General features: G+C 39.3%; 2 protein-coding genes across 2 annotated transcripts in view; one reads left to right on the plus strand and one right to left on the minus strand.

Annotated features, from left to right (window-relative positions):
• Positions 1-10,310, minus strand: part of vps4b (vacuolar protein sorting 4 homolog B) — a 32,260-nt gene extending 21,950 nt beyond the window's left edge. The window contains exons 1-4 of the mRNA XM_003224403.4: positions 10,049-10,310; positions 4,296-4,407; positions 2,177-2,327; positions 1,019-1,086 (exon numbers count right to left, since the gene is read on the minus strand). Of these exons, the coding sequence (XP_003224451.1) occupies positions 1,019-1,086; positions 2,177-2,327; positions 4,296-4,407; positions 10,049-10,072 (355 nt within the window). The 5' untranslated portion in view covers positions 10,073-10,310. The remainder of the gene's footprint in view (positions 1-1,018; positions 1,087-2,176; positions 2,328-4,295; positions 4,408-10,048) is intronic.
• Positions 1-12,866, plus strand: part of LOC100559144 (serpin B12) — a 502,967-nt gene that overhangs the window by 425,944 nt on the left and 64,157 nt on the right. The window lies entirely within an intron of this gene.

Raw genomic sequence — 12,866 nt, forward strand, 5'->3', positions numbered from 1 at the left:
AGTAAAGTGGTGAAAATGAGTGTGCAGTCCATCCTAAGAAAACCTGAAAGAAGCACTTCCCCACTCTTCTCCTAAAGTAAATAAATTTAGTGCTCCTTCTGGCCTTTTTGAATGATTGGGGAAACGGCAGGGGCCAGGGGTGGCTAGGATACTTTTCCCTCTCTGCAGAATGACTATCTACAGGTTATATGAAGATCCATAATTTTGGCCCTCAAATTATAAATAAAGTTGATTTATAAATGAGTACATACAGTAGTGTTTATATCTTAACAGGCATTGGCTATGAAAACTGCATCATCTAGGGCATCATACCCCTAGAAAAATACATCTAGATTTCTCACATTACAAGAGAGAGGAGGTAATAGTTGATTATTTCAACAAAGCAGAGGTGCATTTTCCTCTATGAAATCATTTGTTTTGTTTCATCAGACCACAATGGGAATATTAAATAGCCAAATTTGAATAGCATAATGTCATTTGGCACACTGTTATCCCAAAGTTGCAATTAAGCCATAAGAGAAAACCACTAGAGTGGGGAAAGAAAAGACAGCAAACAGTCATGAGAAAATGCAAAAAGAAATAAATGAATCAATAATAAATGAAGGCATATTAGAGTGTGTCTTTCAAAATTGATGTTAATGGCAGCTCCATTATCAGGCTACTAAAACATATTGTGTTTCCCTAAAAAAAGACATCTCCTGAAAATAAGACCTAGTAGAGGTTTTGGTAGATTGCCAAATATAAGACACCCCCCGAAAGTAAGACCTAGGAGGAGGGAGCCACCGCCGAGGAAGGAGAAAAAGGTGCGAAGGAGAAAAAGGCGTGCGCCTTTCCCTCCTCCTCCTTTGCCTTCCTTGACAGTGGCGGCTCCCTCCTCCTTTGCCTTCTTCGGCGGAGGAGGGAGCAAAATAAGACATCCCCTGAAAATAAGGCCTAGCGTGTCTTTGGGAGCAAAAATTAATATAAGACACTGTCTTATTTTCGGGGAAACACGGTAGCTATCATGACATTACATTACCTTGTAGTTGATTCTGCAGCTTCTTTTTCTCAGGATCATCTGATTCTCCTTCCCCATCACTATCATTTCTAATTTGGGTATAAGTACAAATTAAACAGAGATTATCTTTCCCTGTCAAGAATAAGATGTGTTTGTCATAAGACACCCTCCCTCAAAAGAAGAAACATGTGTTATGTCAAAAAAATACCTCAAAGCAAGATTAATGGAAAAGTAGTATTTATGTAATGGAAGTTAGATTTAGTACACACCGTTTTTAAGCAGCTTATTGATCAGAGCATAGCCCATGGTAGTTTTCATGAACCCTTCCCAGAAACCAAAAGTAATAAGAACATTCAAGAAAGCAGCACTTTGGTCAATCAAGAGAGACACAGGACACATGTCAACCCAGGACAGAAAAAATCTTCTTTGGCCCCTTCAATATTCAATACACTGAGGAAAGCAAGTCTCAATGATTTTACCTGTACTTGCTTTTCAATAAGCATGCCTTTGACTACAGTCCAGACATCTTCTACTGCAGGGAAGAACCAAAAACCTTAATACATTGGAAATTATGTTTGAAGGGAATATATCTACCAATATGAGTTTTGGGCTTATCTGCCTTCATCACAAAGAAAAAGTAAAAAGTGAAACCGACAGCACTACCTTTATCTGAAACCAATGGATTGTATCCAAACTTACTCAAACCTATAATAGAACTACTGTAATGGCTAAATTTAATCATATTACAACTAAATGTTGATTGAATTCAATGTGTTATTCTAGGTATTCTATCGCTTTGTTCCTAGTTTGCCCTTGTCTCAAAGGGCAGCTTGATCAGCTGCACTCTCACTATAAAGGATGGCTGCTATAAACCATATATTATGTCTGTATGATTCACAGAGATCACAAAGAAAAATATTATGCAGACTAAATTCCAGAATGCCATATCTGGATAGGCCCAGTAACTATGAAACAGAACCAGTGAAAAGCAGAAATATAATTGGAAACGTCAGTGAACATCCCATTATCGTGGATTAATTTATAGGACAATATAACAGAATGTTTACATGAAAGTTTACATACCTTCTAGTATGCTATTCTGCTCCAACCATAGTACTTCTATTAACTCTAGAAGCACTAAACAAGAAAGTTGTATTTGAATAAATAAAATTAACACACCCTTTTTCATCAGCAGGACCAGATTCTTTCACTGGCTTCAGGGGAGCTTTTTCTTTCTTTTTCAGATATTCTTTTAGTTTTTCAGCTCTGTCTAAATACTCGGTACACTTTGCTCTGATGCTTTGTTTTGCTTTATCACCTTGTGCTTCATCTGTGAATTATAAAGTATTCTCTTTTAGCATACACGTCGGGTTTATGTAGTAGCAATTGTTTTTAATCTTTTCCATTCATTGATTACAAAAATACAATTTATTAAAAGTATCTGTAGCATTACCAATGATCATATTACTCATTATTGTGCTGATTTGAAAATTCAGAAGACAAAATGCCTGAATGATTATAAATTTATGGCTATCTTATTCACAATGGCAGCAAAGTTAAGATGATGATGATGATGATGATGATAATAATAATAGTAATAATAATTTTATTTCTTACCCACCTCTCCTTGTGGCTCAAGCCAGGTTACAACATTGCTAAAAACACACAATCATCTAAAAACATTCTACAAAATACACATTAAATACAAAGAACAAAGATTAAACATAAAACAAAGTTTTCCAAAACTACAAAAAACAAACCAGACTACAATAATAAAATGTACAAAGTATACTTAAAGTAACTGAAAATGAAATTATTCACTACATCAGGAACAAAATCAGTATACAAAATCTAATGCATTCTAGATGTTTTGTGTTCAAAATCCTAACAGTTCCAGCCAACATAGCCAATGATAGTAAAATGAGGCTATAGTCCAAAATATATGCAGAACACAAGGTTTCCTAACTACAGTAGAGTCTCACTTATCCAACATAAATGGGCCGGCAGAACGTTGGATAAGCGAATATGTTGGATAATAAGGAGGGATTAAGGAAAAGCCTATTGCACATCAAATTAGGTTATGATTTTACAAATTAAGCACCAAAACATCATGTTATACAACAAATTTGACAGAAAAGGTAGTTCAATACACAGTAATGCTATGTAGTAATTACTGTATTTACATATTTAGCACCAAAATATCACGATATATTGAAAACATTGACTACAAAAATGCCTTGGATAATCCAGAACCTTGGATAAGCGAGTGTTGGATAAGTGAGACTCTACTGTAGTTTAAATAATACCTGAAAATCATTTGGGTGTTGGTATAAGATTAATGTTCTTTGGCAAGACATGTAGCACATAAGAGAACAAGCTGAAATCTTTAAAGGGGGTTTTCAGGGTATATACATTACAGAGGGAATTGGCATTACCACAAAGAAAGCAAATTAAAATTTCATAGCAATCAGTTGCTAGGTTCACCAAGGAGAACTTCTCTCTGACAGTGGACTTTATGTACGATGACCACAAGGCCTTATGCCTCTACTGCAAAATCTCTAAGATCAACATATGCTGCAACAGAGTCCTGCCCCTTTCACTCTTGACATTATTCTGATGATTTTCCTTTATCACACAGAATGGATCCTGGTTGATAGTCACAAACATCTCTCAACTTCTCTGTAGGACACAACTAGAAGGAGAGCATAGAGAGCAGGCATCACCAAAAACGTCTGAAATAGCTTCCAGAGAATTTGGTGCGGTGCTGTGATTCTGGAGATTGCCCCTGGCAAACAACTGAAAAGAATGCACCTTTTTAATATAAGTGCACAAGGAAAGCGTTCAGTCTGACCAAGATAAGGGCAGTGTTTTGAAAAAAGAAATAAAACTGAGATGCCTGAAAACTTGAGCATGATCACAGCGACAGAGGTTGGATATGCACACCACACAAATGAGCAGGTCTGGACTGACATCCAGCACCAGTTGATGCCCTTTAAGCCAAAACATTTACAAACAAAATATGTGGGAACCAGTATTAGTCAAACATATCATTCTTTTTAACTTGGCTGGAGAGAATGCTTTTTGCCCCCTGCCCTTCTGTGCTATCTCTTTTACTCTTGCTATCCAGTTTAAAGGATGTGTCTTGCCAACATCCTTTCTTCCTGTGCTACTTGATAATTTTAGAATTCATTTGGAAGTGTATTCTCCCAACTGGGGTTAACTGTTACTTAGCAGACTACAGGATATAACCTAAAATAACAAAACTCCAAATAATTACACTTAGAATAGAAATTCTTACATTTTACAACATGAAGAAAATACTGTACAGCATGTTGATACAAGCGGAGGGCTTCCTCAAAGTTCCCTGCTTTATCTTCTTGTGCTGCCTTGCTAGCAAGGTCTATTGCTTTCTGTAAAAAAGAAACATGAGAAAGATTAAGACTATTCGTTGTGTAGACTCTAAACAACATTTCTAGTATAAAAAGCAGGAAAATGTATTATATGCTGAAATGAATCTTCCCTTTGAAACTACCTGAGGCACAATACCATTTACCAGAAATAATGTCACTCTTCATAATTCTTAATAATGCCTATGCATGACACAGTATTGTGAGGTTAAGTGTTGCATAAATACAGTGTTTACTTTAGCACAGAAGTAAAATATGTAAGAGATATGTGTTTAATAGTCCTAATATTATTATTTATAAAACCTTATAATGTAAAATTTAGGCAGAATAGAAGCATATACATTTTACTTGTAAGCTCTTTTTTTTAAAAAAAAATATATATCACTTTATTTTACACAATTACAGCAAAGTATTAAAAGAGTGTATAACATAAGGCCCTTGACAAAGTCCCATGCCATGAAGATACCCCTTGGTCTCAAAGACTATAGTAATAGAGTAATCAAATAGATGTGATTTCCCCACTTTAATAGATTAGCAAATGAGCTCTAGATTTGTTGTCTTATGTCTGTCACGTCTATATCTAGCTAGAGTTCCTTACAGTTTACTGCTTCATTCACTTCTGCTCTTAAGTATTAAAGGTCTTACTGAAATCAAGATATCTACATGCACAGCATTCCCTACATCTACCAAGCTTTAAACTCTATTGAAAAAAGAGAGACGACTTGTCTAGAATGACTTGTTTTTGAGAAATCTATATTGATTTTTAGTGATCACAGTATTCCTGTCTATGTGATTGCAGACTGCCTCCTTAATGATCTGCTCCAGAATATTTACTGGTATGGATGTCAGACTGACTGGATGGCAATTGTTTGAGTCCTCTTTTTCCTTCTTGAAGACAGACAAATTTGCCCTCCTCCAGTCTGCTGGGACTTCTTATTTTATTTCTGAAACTCAGTTACCATCCTACATCTTTTATATTTCACTATCTTTCACTAGAAAGGTACTCAAATTCTGCATTTTGTTATCCAAAATTTCCATATTCACAATGGCTAAAGTGAATACAAACCATTTCATATTTAATAAGAGGTAACAAATTACTCAGATCACTTTTTTATATGCAGGCAATCAAGGTTTTCAACGTGTTTAATGGAAAGTTCTCTTTCAAATAAGTATCACTCTTAAAATATATGCTAATGAATGAAATAATTCATCTTGGTCAGTGGTTTTGTGATCAGGAAAAATACCCTTTAAATGTTGAGAATAAGAGGCTCAGTCACTAATTTGAGAACTTCAGATTGTTGATTCTGTATGGATAATGACTTGATGTGGAATTGAGATAAAAAAATTGCCACAAGCTTCAAGTAAGTGTAAATATAATTTTTTTAAAAACCCAAATATACAATCTCTAGGAACCTGAAGAAAGCAATAAAAAGAACAGGAAGAAACATTGCATAATAAGCATAACACAAGAATCGAAATATGCCTCCCTTCTTCATTGGCTATTAAGCACGCACTGGAATCAGTGAAGTAAAAAATGTAAGAACAAGTTCAGTCATTCAAGTCTTAGAGAGGAAGAATAATGCCACAACCTGTGATTTGTGAACATAATCCTAAGAAAGAAGAGTTGTTGACTAAGCCTTTTCATTTTGATTTGGGTACATGAATCTCTTAGATCAGACTTACAACTTGCTAATAATAAAACGGTTACCCATAGAACAGATATTTTTCAACTGTGCTTCTGCCTCCCAAACACATAAAAACATCTCACACAGACATCACCTCTTTCTTACAGTCTTTCTCCTATATTGAACAACTTGTGAGAATGTAACAACCCTACCTTGTTTCTTACAGCAGCCTTTGGAAAACCCTCAGCTTCCACAATAATGTACTAATCTCTTAATATACAGCTATATCTGTAATCTCTTTCAAGGATGCATCTACATACATTGTTTGACACAATGTGAACTGCCACAGCTCAAAGCTATGTAACAATGGAAGTTGTAGTTTACAAGATCTTTAGCATTCTCTGCCAAAGAGTGCCTCACGAAACTATAAAACTCAGAATTCCATAGTATTGAGCCATGGCAATTAAAGTGGCATCCAACTTTATTCACTGTAGAGTAGATGCATCCATAGTCTCAATGGCAGTTTCCATGAAACACATTGACAAAAAAGGTGAACAGAATTATAGAGTTGGAAGAGACCTCGTGGGCCATCCAGTCCAACCTTCTGCTAAGAAGCAGGATAATTGTATTCAAAACACCCTCAACAGATGGCCATCCAGTCTCTGCTTAAAAGACTCCAAAGAAGGAGCCTCCACCACTCTCCGGGGCATAGTGTTCCACTGCTGAACAGCTATCACAGTTAGGAAGTTCTTCCTAATCTTCAGGTGGAATCACCTTTCCTGTAGTCCAGTTTCCAGGGCAGTAGAGAACAAGCTTGCTCCCTCCTCCCTATGACTTCCCCTCACATATTTATAAATGGCTATCATGTCTCTACTCAGTCTTCTCTTGTACAAGGACTGTAGCTCAATGGAAGAACACATATGTGGCATGCAAAAGACTCCAGCTTTAGTCCTGACAGAAATGAGTTATTCCTTTCTGAAATTCCTTGAGAGGTGCTCTGATGCCTTCCCAGATTCTCAGAGCATAAAACTGTCACTCTCAAGGAAAGTCCGAATACAGGTTGAGCATCTCTTATGTGGCATTTTGAAGTCCGAAACCCTACAAAATTGTCCACAGGCATAGTTGAGGTAGTGACATCTTTCTGTCTGTTCAATGTGCACAAGCCTTGTTTCATGCACAAAATTATATACACACACACACTTTCAGGCTATGTATATCATGTGTATGTAAAACATAAATTAACCGTGTTTTAGATTTGGGTCCCGTCTTTACAATTTAATGTGAATATAGGTATTCAAAATCTTTAAAAAATCTAAAATTGAAAACACTTCTGGTCCCAAGCATTTTATGTAAGAGATACTCAACCTGTACTTCAGCTTACATTCCAACACTTTCCAACAGGAAATGCTTCCAGGATGTTCATAGGTGATAAAAGAACATCGCCTTGGCCTCCCTGTGCTTTCCACTACCATCATCTGATCAAGCAGAGGAAAGCTGTCTCTGGACAAATATGAGACTGACTTCCTCAGGTTGTTCAAATGATGGGAGTGGATGTTTTGGTGGAATCAGTGGGTCCAGAGGGCCACCTTGTATGCCCGTACCCCCTCCTCAAACAAGACAATCTATGGTTTCATCTAGATTGCAAAGCCCCTTCTACATTGTCATATAAACCAGATTATCAAAGGAAAAAAATCCATATTATTTTCTTTAAACTGGATTTATATTGCCATATACTCCAGTTTAAAGCAGATAATCTGGATTTTATATGGCAGTGCAGAAGGGGCCTAAGATGAATGAAGTTTAACTGCCATGTCTCAATGCAATGGAACTCTTGGAGTTGTAGTTTCGTGAGGTACCAGCACTCTTTGGCAGAGAGGCCAAATGGCCTTGTGGAACAACAACTCCCATGATTCCAGGTCACTGAGCAATGGCAGTGGGTCAAACTGCATTAATTCTAGCCTGTAGGTATATCCTTAGGCCCCTTCTACACAGCTGTATGGATTATATGGCAGTATGGACTCAGATAATACAGTTCAAAGCAGATAATGTGGATTATCTGCCTTGATATTCTATGGAACTCTGTCCTGAAGGAAATTAGAATGGATCCCATGCTCCTCTTTCAGAAAATAACAAAAAAAACTTATCTATGTTCCCAGGTTTACAGAGAATCAAATGTTTAATATCTGCCTTTACCACACAAGGAATGACCTATGGATAGGCTTTTAATAATGGATATGGACATGGTTTTTTAAATCTACCGATTTTGGCTCTTAACCTTGCTGATTATTGTGTGACTTGTGCTATAGTGATTTGCCTTCTATGTTTAGTTATGATTAATTGTTTCTATTAATTATTGGTTTATTTGTTTTAATCCACTGCGTAATCCATTGTTTAATTCTTACTTCTATTTATACAGGCATTGAATGTTTGTGTGTTATTGTTGAATGTTGGCAGCCATCCTGAGTCCCCTTGGAGAGATAGGGCTGCCAGAAATGGAAAAGAATAACTTAGGATCATACATTTAATTAATTCAAAGTGCAGGTTATTGCCTATAAAGCTCTAAACGGTTCGGGACCTGTCTATCTTCGTGACTGCGTTGTCCCCTATGAACCCACCCGATCTCTGAGATCATCCGGGGAGGCCCTCCTCTCACTTCCACCCTCCTCACAACTGCGTTTGGTGGGGACGAGAGAGGGCCTTCTCAGCTGTGGCCCCCTGACTCTGGACTTCCCTCCCCAGAGAGATTAGGTTACCTCCCTCTCTATCTTCCTTCAGGAAACAACTGAAGACTTGGATGTTTCAGCAGGCCTTCAGTGAGATAGTCATTAATTAATCAGCCCCAGTGGGTTTTTAATAATCTATCCTGTATTTATTACGGTCTTACCATTTATGTGTTTTAAATGCAATTTTTTATCCTTGTATTGTTGTTTTAATTGATACATTGTATTACAGTTTCATCTTTTTTATATTGTGATTTGTATTATGTTGCTTATATTTTGTCCTTATGTTGTTTGGGCCTCTGCCCCATGTAAGCTGCCCCGAGTCTCCGCGGGGAGATGGTGGCGGGGTATAAATAAAGTTTATTATTATTTTCACAAATGGAAGATTTGTGTGAAGCCCAAAAAGTGTGTCGACGACAAATTGGATAAAGGGATAATGCAGTGGTTCTCAATCTGTGTGTCCCCAAGTGTTTTGGCCTACAACTCCTAGAAATCCTAGCCTGTTTACCAGCTGTTAGGATTTCTGGGAGCTGAAGGCCAAAACATGTGGGGACACACAAGTTGAGAACCACTGGGATAAAATTGGGGAAATCAATATAATGTAGTGTATATAAACGGAAATTAAATGTTATCTAGGAGCCCTGGTGGCAAAGTGCATTAAAGCACTGAGCTGGAGACCGAAAGGTCTCAGGTTCAAACCCCGGGAGCAGCGTGAGCGGCCGCTGTTAGCTCCAGCTTCTGCCAACCTAGCAGTTTGAAAACATGCCAATGTGAGTAGATCAATAGGTACCGCTCCGACGGGAAGGTAATGGCACTCCATGCAGTCATGCCGGCCACATGACCTTGGAGGTGTCTATGGACAACGCCGGCTCTTCGGCTTAGAAATGGAGATGAGCACCAACCCCCAGAGTCAGACATGACTAGACTTAACGTCAGGGGAAACCTTTACCTTTTAAAATGTTATTTAATGGGCTACCAGGTGTGAAACGTCTGTGGAGATCCGGGAATAAAAAGCCTGATATTTGGCCAAAGGTCAGGGACTCTGGGAGCTGAATTACTACAGGGCCAGAGTTTGGGAACAATTGGATAATGGGGTGGGAGTTGTAGTCTGACCCGTTTGGAGGAGGCTTGCCTAGTTTGCGGCATCTTTGTTATTACATAAGGTGGCACGAAGTTCGGCAACTGAGGTTCAGGTCGAGATAAGCTTCAGGCTGGGCTGCTTCCCCTCAAGCCAGGCCTCTCCTCTGCTCCAACCCGCAGCCACACCCGCGACCTACGTTTCGAAGGGGAAATGCTCACCTGCAAGTTGGCCGTGGCCGCCATGATGGGCGGAGCTGTCAAGAAGGGCGCCGAAGAGGAAAAGGAAGCCTCTTGAGAGTCCGCCCGCTGAAGCAGCTCCGAAGAAATAAATCAATTCAGGCCCTCCGTTGAGAGGGGCAGGAAGGAACACAAAAGGAACCTCGGCTACTTCCCACCGCCGGGCGAAAAGGGAAACCACACTGCTCTTCCGCTTCCGCTCAGCTCCCGTGACGTCACGGCCGCACCCGGCCGTGGAGTGAGGAAAGAGCGAAGAGAGCGGACGGCAGCGCACGCGCAGATGAGCAGGAGCCGCGAGGACGCAACAGCGCGTGCGCAAGGGACTTCCCGGTTTGGTCCTCCCTGCTCAGCTGTGCTTTGGTAGCTGTGACGTTTTGCCTGCACGTGACCGGAAGGGATGCAGGAGTGGCTGAGCCCATATTGACATCCTCTCTTCTTCCTTAAATATCTGTTGTTATTATTATCATTATGTTATGCTTATTTATACCCGCTTTTTCTCTTCACAAGCCGACTCAAATCCTCTCACCACTGCAGGAGTCTACCCTATACCATGCAGCCGTGGACAAGTCTCCATAGGGACCACCAAACGCAGCATTGCCCAGCTATGGATCAAAGAACATGAAAGGCACGACAGACTAATTCAACCAGAGAAGTCAGCCATAGCAGAGCACTTGATGAACCAACCTGGACACAGCATATTATTTGAGAACACAGAAATGCAGAAATGCTGGACCACTCGAACAACCACCATGTCAGAATACACAGAGAAGCCATTGAAATCCACAAGCATGTAGGTGGTACATGGCACCACAGAAATTGGGGAAGTGTTACAGAAACAAATAGAAAATGTTGGAAATGTGGAAAGAAAGAAAGAACCCTGTACCACATGTGGTGGTCATGTAAAAAAGCATTGATTTTTTTGGAAAAAAGATACAGAAAATGTTACAAAGATCCCAATAGAAACATTTCTATCAGACATGATCGAAGCATGAACGACACATGATTTTCATTTCATCACATACTGCACAAAAAGAAAGCCCCTTTGGCAGAGATATTGAGACTAATAAATAAAATGCAGCCAATATATTGCTGCCCTTCTGGGGTTGAATTTAGACTAGGATCGCGGATACTGAGGGTCCGTACCTGGCCTCATGTGACCTCATGGACCAGCCCACACCAGAGCTTCCTGTTGGCCATTGCCACCCCCAGCTCCTTCAAGGTCAAGTCAGTCACTTCAAGGATACCATCCATCCATCTTGCCCTTGCTCGGCCCCTCTTCCTTTTTCTTTCAATTTCCCCAGCATCATTCTCTTCTCTAAGCTTTCCTGTTTTCTCATTATGTGGCCAAAGTACTTCATCTTTGTGTCTAATATCCTTCCCTCCAGTGAGTAGCCGGGCATTATTTCCTGAAGTATGGACTGGTTGGATCTTCTTGCGGTCCAAGGCACTCTCGGAATCTTCCTCCAACACCACAGTTCAAAAGCGTCTATCTTCCTTCGCTCAGCCTTCCTTATGGTCCAGCTCTCACATCCATAGGTTACTATGGGAAATCCCAATTGAAGAACACACTCACCAGGTGAAGACAGCCACAGAGGTTTATTAGGAATCTAGCCAGAAAGGATGCAACTACGACTGATGCCAGAATGTACAAGCATGCAATGTAGAGACTCCCTGGTGGAGAAGAGGAGATGATGGGGACTGGCTCAGGGAGAGCCAGTCAGATTTTTTTTTTGGGGGGGGGACTCTCCTGGAGGAAGGTGAGCCCCAGAAAATCAATTGTCCACATTGGGAAATGAGTCCTTGATTGGTTTAATTGTTTTAGTCCTTGGTGATGAGGACTTTCTGGCAAAAGCAGGGGTAAGGGATCTTGAGGCAAAAGATGATGATCTTCTGTAATCAAGTCTTGTATGTCAAATAATGGACTTCAAATGTGTGTACATATTTTGGATCCCAGTTTCCCCGGCCAGCCATCTCTCAGTCTCATTGAGACAATCAACTGGACAATCAGCTGTATTGGCTGACGATATCAGATCGAAAACGGAAAAGGCTGCTGATCCACATGTGTACACAACTGACCTCATTTGTCACCTTTCTCTAGAGATTTTGCCCAACCCCTGATGTCAAGGAAATTCCTCAGCAGGGGCAGCAAGGAAGCAATGGAAACGTTTTACCATGTGTGGTGAACATGTCCTAAAGCAAAAAAATATGGATTATGATTAATAAGAACATTGAAAATATCTTAAAAAACAAAGTACCACTACAGCCAGAAGTCTTTCTGTTGTGACTTATAAATTCAACGGCACTTGAAAAATTCCTGATGCTTTTTTTATACATGGTAACCGCAGTAAGGATTGTTTATGCTTACTATTGGAAAAAAGTAGAAATTCCCACCCAAGATTTATGGATTACAAAAATGTTGGACATGGAAGAGATGGACAAATTGACGAGGCTTATACAATGGCCAGATACTTCCAAATTTGAAAAAGATTGGTAGCCCTTTATTGACTATTTAAAAGAAAAAAAAAAAGAAATTGAAAATATTGGGGGTTTTATAGCATTAAGAGAAGATTAGCAGTGCAGATATGTAGGAACAAAAAGGGAAAAAATAGAGAAGTGATTGACAAGATCCACAATTATGTCAAAGGGATTCTGGAAAGTTAATCTAACAGAGATATGTTTTATGACAAAAATAGTAGTTTTTTTAAATTATGAAGAAAACAGCAGAGACAGGGTAGGAAGTGTTAGTTAGGGCTTTGTGTTTTCTATTTCCCAACTTTTCTATCTCATTTGTTTCAAAATA

The sequence above is a fragment of the Anolis carolinensis genome, chromosome 4, assembly GCF_035594765.1.
Source record: "Anolis carolinensis isolate JA03-04 chromosome 4, rAnoCar3.1.pri, whole genome shotgun sequence".
Classification (NCBI taxonomy): domain Eukaryota; kingdom Metazoa; phylum Chordata; class Lepidosauria; order Squamata; family Dactyloidae; genus Anolis; species Anolis carolinensis.